The sequence below is a fragment of the Gossypium hirsutum genome, chromosome A04 (assembly GCF_007990345.1).
Source record: "Gossypium hirsutum isolate 1008001.06 chromosome A04, Gossypium_hirsutum_v2.1, whole genome shotgun sequence".
NCBI classification, from domain to species: Eukaryota; Viridiplantae; Streptophyta; class Magnoliopsida; order Malvales; family Malvaceae; genus Gossypium; species Gossypium hirsutum.
In genome coordinates this window covers 7,034,258-7,047,372 of record NC_053427.1, presented here as the reverse complement: position 1 = coordinate 7,047,372, position 13,115 = coordinate 7,034,258, and the positions used below count along the sequence as shown (strand labels likewise).

Here is a 13,115-nt window from a genome sequence, read left to right as displayed (position 1 = left end):
TTTTAATTTAATTTTTTAGTTTAGAAAATAACATACTATTTTAAAATAAAATTTATAAAAGGAGGGACCATATCAAAATTTTGATAAATTTTAAAGTGGATAGACTATATTGAAATTTTGATAAACTTTTAGAGACTATTTTGATATTACTCCATTTATATTTGAGCATTTAATCTTCCTTTGCCCAAAGTGGAAGACGGTTACCGTAGGTATAGGTAATTCTCAAAGGCCCGGAGGTGAATTCAGCATCTAGACTATAGCCTTCGACTCAATAAAGTTTGTATAGCTTTTTTAATTTTGTCATATGGTATATACCTAGTATTTGAGTTGTGGACAAAAGAAAATGATAATGGTTCATGCATGAAAAAGGTTTTGTTGATTTGAAGTTCTATGTTAAACTTGTCATGTGTGTGAAATGGTCTTTTGGGGACTTAAGACTTACTAATTGTTGTTATAAGTTAGGTTGAAATTAAGAGGAATTACAATTTTGGTATATTGTTGAGGAATGTCGAGACGCCAGCCATCATCCTCGTGATGTCCTCTGTTTGATGTTGCGACGTCAACTTCATGAAATTTTAAAAACTTTATAATTTGGCCCTCATGTTGGAAAGCTAGCTCACTGTTTTAGGGGTCACGACACCACAACCTTGATGCCACAACACTAGCCTAAAATGTTTTGAATACCTTAAAGATTAGTCCAAATTCAGCCCTAGGATAGTAAATAAGTTTTCCTGAACTCGTATATGACCCGAAAATGATTATATATCGTGTTATACACATGTAATATCCAAGGTATAGTCAATGACTCGTATATGAACTCGTATATGACTCGTATACGACACTAGCAATGAATGTGACATCCTATAACTCGGACTCGTCGATTGGGTCAAGTATGGGGTGTTATATTTAGTGGTATCAGAACTATAGGTATAGTCAATTCTCTTAACTAAATCAATCTTAAAATTGAGTCTAAAGGTACATGCCAAGGTCGAGTCGAGTCAAAGTCGAGGTTTGGATGCTGATTATGAATTCCTCTGTTTTATAGCTGAAATGTCTGAAGAATCAAGAAATGTTGTTGAAGATGGAATCAATAGCAGTGATCACTCCTTTGAGGGTGAAAATCAGGTTGAGATCGAGGCACACGGTGTTGATAAAGTTGGTGCTCGAGGAAATAAAGCCAATAGACCTCATCGAGAGGGTCGAGGTGATGAAGATTTACTTCGCACAATAGTGGAGGTACTTCAGAGGATAGCGGGAGATGCTTCGCGAGCTGCACCAGTAGCTACAGCCTGATGAGCCCTGATAAAAGAGTTACGAAGTTATGGAGCAAACTGAATTTAAAGGGGGTGAAAGGTGTCAACCCTTCTTCAATTGAGAACTTGTTAGAGTCAATCAAATGAGTTCTCCAAAAGTTAAACTATACACCACCTGAGTGCGTCACTTATGCGGTATCACTTACTTCCCGTATATCTTTGTAGTATGATATAGATTATATTTTAATCTTTTTATTAAGAAACCTATACATTAAATGATTTTTTTTTAAATTTAAAATATAAGACATAATAATAAATTTAACCTTCTTTGATGCAATATGATATTTTTTTATATATTATATTAATAAATAATTTAAAATTTATAAAAAAATATAGGAGAGATATAACTAAAAAAATAATTGTAAATTAAATAATTTTTTATCATTCGTTTTACGGTTTATATTTAGGATTTGGGGTTGTCCTATTCCAAAATTCAAACCAATATTACTTTTTAAAATATAATATACATTATCATTGCACCGATAATATTGTTCTTTCTAACATAAATAATTTATTGTTTTAAAAAAAAAAGTTCGATAACTGTTTTCCAAAAATTATATTTAAACTATGAGCTTCCACGTATTTCAATCTCCATGGTTTCACCAATAAAGCTCCAGTGGATGGACTGGAACCCTAGTAAAGGGACAAATTACTCCTTTAGCTCCTCTATAATTATTATTTCATTTGTTTATTTATTTTATTTTCAATATAAATAATATTCTTAAAAATATTTAATTATACTTTAACATAAATATAATTTATAAAAAAAAAAAAAACCACTTGCGAAGAGACTTGTAAATTTCAAAAAGTCATCTTTACGGTTAAAGAAACGCATAATTAGCATCACAAACAAATTAACCAGATAAAAATGTTGTTTTTGGTTAACAAAATCTAAACATTAACATTGTTGGATACTTTTAGATATTACTTAACTTATAAAACATATATTAATATTTTATTTTACAACAAATACATGAATTTTCCTCAATTTGAATTCCTCCTCAAAATATAAAAAAAAAACCTTTATTGTTCTGTGATTTGTGTTATACGTTATTTTTTTTTTTTTGAAAATATTTTATTTTTTATAATAATTTTTTTTACTCATCATTTTAATTTCAAGTTTAAATTTGTATTAATTATTTTTTTATTTTATGTCTAATTATTTTAATACATGTATTAATTAAATTTTTTTCCTTATATTATTATACTAGTAATAAAATGAAACATTAACACTATATATAATGTAGTCAGCGATAATTTTATTCTACTTTCTATTATAGTTAATTTTTTTTTAAAAATGACTTTTTTAATAATAATATTTCAGTTCATCGGTAGCTTAACTCAAATTATCATATTATGCTCAAAGATCCACCTAATATTTGAGAAAGTTTTAACATAAATATTAACTTTAAAAAATGAGCTTGAGAAATAAAATTAATCTCATTTAAGATGGTATAAGATTACAATTTTTAAAATCTAAACTCGATCATTTTTCAAGTTTATAATATAATTTTTTTTCCTTTATTGTTCTGTAATTCGTATTATACGTGAATTACATATTAAAAATTGCAAAGAGTAACAGCTATGTATTTTATAGCTTTATAGAAGCATAAGAACGCGGCATACCTTAATGAGGAAGGGGAAATTTTTCCTAGCAGAACGGCCAACCCACCGGTTCAGTACCGGTTCGACATTTTCCCAATGACTGAGCTCCATAACTCGGTCGACCACCGCAGATATGGTCCAGTCCTTCTGGAAGCGGTCGCCTTCTACACGCAAACGATACCGTTTAGGGATATGGGCCTTCCTAAGTCCACTCACCTGAGTGGAAACCTTGTCGTAGTCTACGAACCCGGATTTATGTTCCTCAAACGCAGTGTCGTTATTGCGTTTCTTGCAAAGGATAAGGGATTTGGAGGTAGTGGAGTGAGTGGAAGTTGGCGAGTTGAGAGGGAATTTGATAGGGAGCAGATGGGACAGAGTGGTCATTTAATTTGATACGGAGGTTTTGACGGTTGGAATGTTTGGAAGACCACCGCAGGAGTGGAATGGTCATTTATTGTTTTGCGTTTCATTGTGTTTTTATCTACTAAAATAATGGACTGACCCCTCCTACTACTCCTTCCTAGATTGTAAACTATCGTTATCGTTGTTGTTTTCCCTATTATTTTTCTCTTTAGTTTCACTGTATGATTGATCTCTTTTTCTATTTCAATGAATCCATCATATCTATTGTTGTTCTTTTATTCCTCAACGATTTTTTCCATTGGATATACCCCATTTTTGTAAAATGGTTTTTCTTCAGGGACAGAATATATGTTCTCTCTATTTAGGGGCAAAATTATCCATATATGCTATTTAAAAAATTAAAAAATCTTGGTATATTTTTATTTTGTTAATATCATTATTAATTTTTTGAAATAAATATATAATATTTTGAGTGTGCTTGTATTAATATAAATAGGACAAAGACTATAATTCAGATACATATACACAATTTAAGTGTCAGAGCACCACGTATTATAGAGTGGCACTTAAATGATGTAAAATTCTTGCATTCGTCTCATATGTTTCGTGGATGTGAATTGAAGCTTCCATTTTTCAATGCTCTGCTAGAGAGAGAGACATGAAACTCACACATTCCATCTACCGTGAGATAAGTGCACCATTACACTCAAAGATGTGGTATTACAACTCGATTTATCAATAGATGAATCAATCGTTGCAATCACTACAAGTTTAGTGAACTCAAAGAATTGAAGGCTAATTTGCCAATAGCTACCGCCCAAAGTGGCAGATAAATTTAGTAGTAATCAAACATATATAGCTAGAAAATAATTTTTACATATCTTATTCCAATAATTAAACCAACAATTATATAAAAATTTGTTGGAATTCCTAAGATTAAGGACAGAAAACTTACCTTATTACTAGAAGTCTTACCTTATTACTTGGAGTTCCCTTGTAAATAGAAACTAATCTGAGTCACTGATTCTTAGGAAGTTTCTGTTTTTTAGGGATTGTTTTCCTTGTTTGTGTTAATTCCTCTCTTTATAGGTGTAAACTAATTAGCAGAATGAATAACAATCTTTTTCTAAGTTTCTTCAAAACTAAAATAAATTATTTTTACATATTTTATTTCGATAAATTTTTAGAACCGATTCCTAAAACATAATTTTCTAAACAAAGTTATAACGACGAGTATGCTTGAAACAAATTTATTAACATAGAATAATTGAACCTTTAGATTGAAAAAGGAAATTTGTCTCATCTATTAGTTTTTGTTTTTAGTAAGCCTTTACTTGGTTTAATGAAGAAACATGTGATAGTCTCTTTTAAGTTTAAAACCATATTATAAAAGGTGAAATAAATAATAAAACTATATTTTCTCCTTAAATAAAATAAAATAACACTAAAGTAATATTTATCATGGCAGAAATAACTTCAGCTTACCTACTTTTTCTTTTATTTTATCTGCATATTCAACCCCACATCTTTTCTGTGAAAAGGAGACAATATCAACAAACATCCCTTTCGAAGGTTGAATTCCGGAATCCTCCATCCACTGAAGAACCTGCACAGAGATTTGTCGAGGAGATTTGAGTCTTATAACGCATTTTGTACCATAATGCCATTGCGGAAAAGTAAGGTGTTTGAGGACCTGCGTCTCCTAATTCAAAGGCCATTCAGATTTCAAACATTTAGCCATCATGCCAGATGTTAAAACTAGAAAAACAGATGAATCCAACACCATTTACATCATTTATCTAAGAAACTCTATGGTGTGTGGATTGAAGATAGACGCTAAAATGGTTAACAGATAATACAGAGTATAACCTCGATATATTTCCGCCAATTTTCAGCTGCCAACAGATTTTTCAACAAGATTGAGTAGGTGTTGAAACTGACTGGAACACCTGATGCTATTATCTTGTAAAACAGCTGCATGTTTTCCAAAGAAAGAAAAAAAAATAGGAAGTGGAGAATAAGAATAATCAAACACCGAACCAACCTTTAACCTTAGTGGTAAGATAGAACTTGAGAACTTTGGAGTTTTTGAAAGACAAAGCAACAGCAAGGACTTCTATTGCATGTATAAACATTAAGGAAATCAAGTACCTTCATCATGGATTCAGTCTTTCCACTCTTCCCAAGCAGATGAAGAAGCTGATTCAAAAGCCCAATGGAAACCAAAGGGAACCAAGGCTCCATTAGTTCGATCAGGTCAATTGTAGTCTTCCAATCTTGCAAACTTCATTTGAATCCCCCAATGTTAGTTTCTAGTAAGCAGATAAAGCATACTAAATGTTCAATGAAAAAAGGATCTATTTTGTCATGTAGGATATATCGTGAAATAGTGTACAGGCAAGCAATGTTGGATGTGGCCCCAACAAAATTAATTTCTTTTATACATGTTCTTCCTTTAAAAATGCAAAAAGGATACAATTGGGTGTCAATAGAATTGGTTAAATTAGATTCATTATCCTCAAATTCTGGAAAAAGTTAATTTTCCTCTGCCATAAAAGTAAAATGGAACTCTTTCAAAAGTTAATTTTCCTCTGATATAAAAGTAAAATGGAAAGATCTGCATCAGGTATCAAGCACTCTAAAAAATAATAAACAATAAGCAATATTTTTGACAAAAGGGGAAAAAGCTAATGAAACATGATTTCTTTTCAGAAAATAAAGACATGAAACTTACATGCTACAAGCTGATACCATTTCAAAGAAAACAGCATCATTTAAAGGAATTGCTTTCTCTCTCATATACTTTGCCAAAACAAGAACTTTGGATGGTTGTCCTCCCTTGTTAAAAGCTCGCAGTAGAGCAGAACATGCTATAGAGTCTGGTTGGATACCATTTTCTTCCATCTCTAGGAAGATTGCAGAAGCTTTTGCCCAATTTTCTGTAGTTAATAAGCACCAAGTTTTTAGTTCCCAAAGTAGTAGTTTTTCCAGCTAAAGAAGACATACTTTCAAACAAATTGAACATATTAGCATGAGAAATAGCCAGTTCTGATGCAGCTTTAAATAAATGCCCAAGACAAAGTGGAAAATGTTCTTTAGACAAGTTCAACCAATAAATACAAAGAACTAAGCTCACACCGTACCATGAAGTTAATCAATAAACTTCCGGGTATAGAATAAAAAAAAAACATTTTAAGAAAAGATCAGCTATGATAATAAAATTTCTTCGACAAAAAGATCACTTCCCCATATAGCTTGTACATGTATCCAGAATTGGTCTCCACAGTGAGTTAGTTCAGAAGTGTATCGTGCAACTTACCTGCAGAACTATAAGCATGCAGCATCGCAGTATATGCAACAACATCAGGACAACAACCAGAAACCTTCATCATGTTGAACATTGATTCAGCTTCAGCAACTTGGCCCTGAAATGGGTGTTAAAAGGAAGAATAAAATAAATAAGAAAACATTTCCCTCAAGTTGTATATCAGCAATTAAGAAGCACACCGTGCAGAAGCACCTGCCTGTTTACTGTAGACACAAATAAGAGATGAGTACACCTCCTTCGTTAAGGGAATTTTTAAACCAACCATGTCATCAAGAAACCCAAGTGCCTCACTATATCTGGACAGTTTATGGGAACCACTTATTAATACTGTATAAGTAACAGAATCTGCTAAGACTTTCCTTTTCCTCATGGATTTGTACAAAGCTATCGCCTTCTCAAACTCTCCGAAATTCATATAGCTTCCAATTGCTGAATTGTAGGCAACTGTATTCAGTTTGATACATCGCAGCTCAGCTGCTGAGAGTATAGCATCAATATTCACTTTCTGCCGACAGCGCCCACAGGCAGCTAAAAGGGTGCAAATTGAGACAATGTTTGGCTTAATCCCATCTTGCTCCATTTGACGCAAGACTTCTACAGCCTCAGCTAATAAACCATTGGATCCATAGGCATCAATCAATGCATTATAACTTACAAGATTAGGTTTACAATTGTTTCTCTTCATCATATCAAAAATTTCTCTAGCTTTTTCAGGTAGCTGCGATCTTCCATAAGCATTAAGTAAAGAAGTATAAGAAACAACATCTGGACGAAATCCATTTTGTTTTATCTGGTCAAAAACAGCAACTGCCTCTTTACTCATTCCATGTGAAGCATATGCAGCCATTAGTGTGTTATATGAAACAATATTGGGTTGTATACCTTCTGCATGTGCAAACGATGTCAGGTCGGGAATCTGCTCTCTCATCTCTCATGGAATTAAATATATCCATAGCTTTTCCATATTGTCCGAGCTTCACTAGGCAATTTATCACAATATTCAGTGTAGTTGTATCAGGACGAATATGTGTCCCTTTCATCAATTCAAAATAAGATAAAGCTTTTGAATACTGGGCCCCACTCTTATATGCTGACAATACAATGTTATGTGTCACCAGATCTGGTCCAACTCCATTTTCCGTCATTTTCTTGCAAACCTTCAGAGCTTCTCTCCAGTTTCCACTAGATCCACAAGCGTTTATCAAGTTGTTATAAGTTGATCGACTTGGAGGGATCTGCCCATATACATTAAGGTTACAAACATCTCTTGTTGAAAAGACATAAAATTTCTGAAGAGATGGAAAGAGAAATTAGGGAAAGAACAGTTGCTTAATAGAAAAAGCTAGGATGATTTATTTTTTATAAAACAAGAAAACATCAAAGCATTGATGCTATCTATCTATATAAAAAAAATATATGTGCTAACTTCGATTGGATTTATTTAGCAACCGTTATGTTATCATGTACACTGCATGTATGAAAGTTTTATTTGGTTTCTTCCTCTATCTATTTTCCTCCAAATATTTATCAGAGAACTGGAAAAGAAAGAAGCACCCTTTATGGCACATCAATTTTGATTGCTTAGTCTAGTTTGAAGGGGAAACCCCTGACAAAACTCTTAAATCCCATCTAAACTTCCATAATTCTAAATCATATAATTTATCTCACTATGTGCAACTCTGAATGAATTTACAAACTTAAAAGTGGGACTTGAAGCATGTGACCAATAAAAATCATGCAAAGCAATCTGCTCAATCAACCAGGGGAAGATTATATGAATAGTACAGCCTGCAGACACCAAATTTGTATCAACCATAACAATAATTATAGTGACAACTAGATAATAATAGAAGCACTTTGTGGGTGTTGTTTGACCTTAACAATAATAACAGTGACCATTGCAAGAAAATGAACGCACCATGTAGTATTGTGAACATATATTTTATATGCAGTATCATTTCAATGTGAAAATAACAAAAAGAAGCTCACTCAATTTATACCCACAAAGAGTCATTAGGGAACAAAAATACAAATACACACAGCTGCACTGAGCATGTCTTCCATGATATTCATAGCCCAACGCCATTGACCAACTTGACCATGTGCATGGATAAGAGCATTGTATGTCTCAACATCAGGCTTGCACCTACAGCAGAGACATTATGGAATTATTATGTCACCACAAAGTTAAATAAGATTTTTGAATGAGAAACCGTCAAAATCTTCAAAATTTAATATTTATAACATTTGAGGATACAAGAAGCCTATTGCTTGGAAAGTTATAAAACTCCAAAGCTAACAATATATGCACATATCATTTTAGTGTCAGCCATGCATGTCAATCTGTCACCTGCTTGTATTACACTATTTATGTCATTTCATGTAAATTACATTATAATCTTTGTTGTAAATAAGATATTATTTAGGCTAAATCTGATATTACTGTGTATGGGTTTTATTTACTTTGATTTATTTCTGTGAAATCGAGTGAGAGAGAAAAAGAGGAAGAAAGAAGAGAAAGAAAACAGCCTTGCAGTCACTGTTTAGGCTGTAAAGAGCTGTGAAAAAGAAGAAGAAAGGTAGAGAGTTGAGAGAAAGGGGTATTCTAAAATAATTTCTTGTGCCTATACATTATGCTACATAACATATTTATACTAGTTCCTAGATATGCAAAGAAGGAAAGATACCTAATTTAATGCTACTTAATCCCTAGAATTATGTACAATAAATCTAAAGATTCTACTAGGATCATAACAATTTCCTTAAGTTGACTATAGTAACTTGTATAAATGAGATGCTCTTCTCATAATTTTCTTCTTACACCCTTCTCGATTCCTACTTTGGTTACATGGAATCAGTGCCTTTCAGCTCAATTTTTTCTTTTTTGGTTTGTGTTTCATTGTTTTTTGGGGTATTTTAATGAGTCACTTTTAAAGTGATTTTATAGTGTGCACTGCCAGCAAAAGGAGTGCCATCAGCAGATTTGCAACTTCTGACAACTGGAAAGCAAGTGTGTGAAGCTCACGCACCATCCAAAGCTGAGCAAACCTTTGTCACATGGCGGTGCATGGGGAAGCCTGGGAGGCCTTCTTTTCACCGAATTCTTCCTCCGGTGCCGACTAGTCTGTTTGACCATAACGCAGCCTTTGGGTGCCTGATCAGAGCTGGGTTTTAGGGAATTTGTATCGGTTTGGATTTATGCGATTGTTTGGGCATTTTGTAGCTAATAAGTTTTAGGAAATTCAGATGATTCCCCTCTTCGGTTTGAAGTTGGTGGCTTTCCTTGGGTTATTTTGGGATATTTTGCTTGAAATTTGGTTCTTTAAATTTTCTTTACTTGTTTTATCCATTGTTACTTGGATTTAAAGGATGGCAATAAAACCTAAAGTCCTTACAAGCGAGATGATTTTGATAATGTTGAAAATTACAGAGCACAAACTAAATGAGACCAATTATCTAGATTGGAGCAAGATGGTTAGAATTTACTTACAAAGCATTGATAAAGATGATCACTTGAATAACGAACCTCCTACTGATGATACTAGACAAGTGTGGCTGAGAGAAGAAGCTCAATTGTTTTTGCATATTCGAAATTCTATTGATAGTGAGATAATTTCCCTAATTACCACAGTAACTTTGTTAAGGAGCTAATGAATTACTAGGTTTTCTTTTTTTTTTTTTTTTTTTTTGGTATTTAGGTAAAGAAAATATTTCTCATGATTAAGAAGTATGTCAACTAATTGCTTGTCAAATGTCACATGAACTAAAAGCACCTATAGTCAATTTCTGTTTGATAAAGTGATGATTAATCTTCATGTATTTTGTTCCATCATGTTTAAATGGATTTTGAGCTATGTTGATGGCAGCCTTGTTGTTATAGTACAAGGATAGTTTTCTGTTTTCTAAGAAGAGCACTATTATTAGTCTGAGCTGAATGAGTGTTTTCAATACACAACATTCTCGTAAAAGTATCTTGAAGAGATGAAATTTTAGATCCAGAAAGAATATGTGATTTGGTCGTCTCAAACATCGAAGGAAGGTCAACGAGGAAACTCATAATTGTCATTTGTCCCCGTTAAGTCTGCTGATCTTTAACATTTGGGCTAAACGACAGTAGAACATTAAACTCTTTATACACCTTTTTAAACTCCATAAACTGATTTTTAGGGATTTCAGTTTCTGATATTTGGGGATTTTATTACAATTTACAACTTTACTGATCAATTTCTGATTCAGACAGCCATATACTTGTAAAGCTTTAAACAACATGATGAAATATTCTAGCAATCCACAGTGCCCTAAAGTTACTTAAGGATAATCAATCATGGCCGTATCATAGTTCTACAGCCAAATAGTCATTATTTAGGATATAATTAACATGGGTCTCAGAACTTTTCCAGGTTCTACCAATTATAGTTCCTTGGTCATTAGTATGAGGCTCCCCACCAAAATGTATGAGTTCAGAATATTCTATAAAAGTTTACAATTAATTGAGATCTCATGCCAATTGAGCAATTGTATTGATGCAGTCTGTAGCTGTAGCTCTATTAGAAATAATTAAACTAGGATAATGACTTCAAAGATCTTGATAGAAAAACTACAAAAGGCTACTTCTTGCCCAGCATAAGAAGACTCCAAAAAGCTACACTTTTGTTAGACAGACATGTACTTGTCTACAAACAGCAAATTTATTCTTGACATCTAACCATTTTATAAACATCTTGAGATCCACACGAGTAAAGTTTTGCACACGGTTAAACGTAGTTTATGTCAGTTGGAAATGACACACTAAATTCCATATAACATCAAACAAACAGAAAGCATTACCTCCACTTTTGCATTTCAAAGAACAACCCCCTAGCCCGATCTGTCCGTTTATGTCTACCATGTAATCTTATCATCATATTGTAGATATCAGTTCGTGCACAGTAGTTCTTCTGCTTTTTCATCCACTCAAATACTTTTATACTATGTTCAATTGCACCCCTTTGTGTCAGTTCCTGCAAATCCAGCATCAAAATCACTCAACCGGCACAATTTCAACCGCTAATCACTAATTATTCTTAGGCTTTGTTTGGTTCTTACTTTCGTATCTGCCTTTTTTTTTCTTATTAAAAACGAGTAAATGAAGAAATGTGAGGCGGGGAAGCATTTTTCATTATTTGAAAATTTTAACATTTACTTATTCAACATGTGCACTTATGCTTGGAATTTTTTTAAGAAAAAAAATGCAAAGAGTAACAGCTATGTATTTTATAGCTTTATAGAAGCATAAGAACGCAGCATACCTTAATGAGGAAGGGGAAATTTTTCCTAGCAAAACGGCCAACCCACCGGTTCAGTACCGGTTCGACATTTTCCCAATGATTGAGCTCCAGCACTCGGTCGACCACCTCAGATATGGTCCAGTCCTTCTGGAAGCGGTCGCCTTCTACACGCAAACGGTACCGTTTAGGGATATGGGCCTTCCTGAGTCCACTCACCCGAGTGGAAACCTCGTGCTGGCCCTTGTCGTAGTCGACGAACCCGGATTTATGTTCCTCAAACGCGGTGTCGTTATTGCGTTTCTTGCAAAGGATAAGGGATTTGGAGGTAGTGGAGTGAGTGGAAGTTGGCGAGTTGAGAGGGAATTTGATAGGGAGCGGATGGAATAGAGTGGTCATTTAATTTGACGGTTGGAATATTTGGAAGACCACCACAGGAGTGGATGACAATAAACCCCGGAAAATTTTAGTATTAGTAATAAACCAGTGGAATTTTTAATACAAAAATCAATAAAGCAAAACAACTTCAAAGAAAGGAAAAGAAACATAAAAAACAGGGTTCAGATTTATTTAGCATAGCTGAAGATTTAAGGTTACCGTCGAAGATAATTCGGAATCCCCAAAGCCTAAACCTGCAAAAATATCAAATATATTAAAGGCACTAAAATGTTAATAAAATTAAAAGAAAATAATCAATAATAAGTAGATGAAGAAGAGGAATATACTGTCACTTACAGAAGGAGATGTGGAATTAAAAACTCTAAGGGGACAAAAACTGAGGGTTTTTGGGTGATTATTAGTATCTACCTTGGGATGCCACTTATTGATGGGAGGGTTAGAAAGGAAACAACTGGTTACTTGGTTGATAAGGTTAAGAGTGGGTTGAATGGGTATGAAGCACATTTCCTTTCATTAGTTTTGCAACTTGATTTGGGGAGGGAGGATGAATAAGAGGAAGGCTTGCCAGAAAGGAATGTATGTCGCAATTGCTCAAACTTTTGAACATTCTTCTTTTCAGAATTCAATCTGCCCCCTCTTTGCTGCTCTCTTCAACCTTCTGTAATATCTTTTCTGATAAATTTAGAAATAAAATAAGTTTTTATTACAAAATATGAATGGTAAAATATCATTAATAGTCCCCATATTTATCAAAATTTCATGATTACAAATTTTAGTTTCTTTTTCAATTGTCTTTTCCCCCAGTTTCAATTCAATATTAATACATTTCAATCTAAGATTTTG

The 13,115-nt window shown here is 33.3% G+C and overlaps 2 protein-coding genes across 2 annotated transcripts; both read right to left on the bottom strand.

Annotated features, from left to right (window-relative positions):
- Nucleotides 1-501: 501 nt before the first annotated feature.
- On the bottom strand, nt 502-4,624 carry LOC121227898 (pentatricopeptide repeat-containing protein At2g41720-like). The gene is made up of 2 exons (XM_041110824.1): nt 2,940-4,624; nt 502-1,299 (listed from the first exon to the last, which is right to left on the bottom strand). Exons 1-2 carry the CDS (start codon nt 3,300-3,302, stop codon nt 1,216-1,218), a joined length of 447 nt encoding a protein of 148 aa, XP_040966758.1. The 5' UTR covers nt 3,303-4,624; the 3' UTR covers nt 502-1,215.
- Nucleotides 4,625-4,684: 60 nt separating this feature from the next.
- LOC107948668 (pentatricopeptide repeat-containing protein At2g41720) lies at nt 4,685-12,940 on the bottom strand. The gene is given in 11 exon segments (XM_016883292.2): nt 4,685-4,887; nt 5,151-5,255; nt 5,433-5,565; nt 6,016-6,220; nt 6,601-6,706; nt 6,806-7,499; nt 7,501-7,844; nt 8,650-8,755; nt 11,437-11,609; nt 11,898-12,505; nt 12,609-12,940. Coding segments are annotated over 10 exon segments (2,388 nt in total). The 5' UTR covers nt 12,273-12,505; nt 12,609-12,940; the 3' UTR covers nt 4,685-4,740.
- Nucleotides 12,941-13,115: the final 175 nt, after the last annotated feature.

Bases quoted from the DNA above. Each gene is read 5' to 3' on its own strand.
- LOC121227898 (XM_041110824.1), bottom strand. From the start codon at position 3,302: ATGACCACTCTGTCCCATCTGCTCCCTATCAAATTCCCTCTCAACTCG. The intron at 1,300-2,939 runs GTATGCCGCGTT...CTCTTTTATCAG, and splicing joins ATTTCCCCTTCCTCATTAAG to GGCTCATCAGGCTGTAGCTA.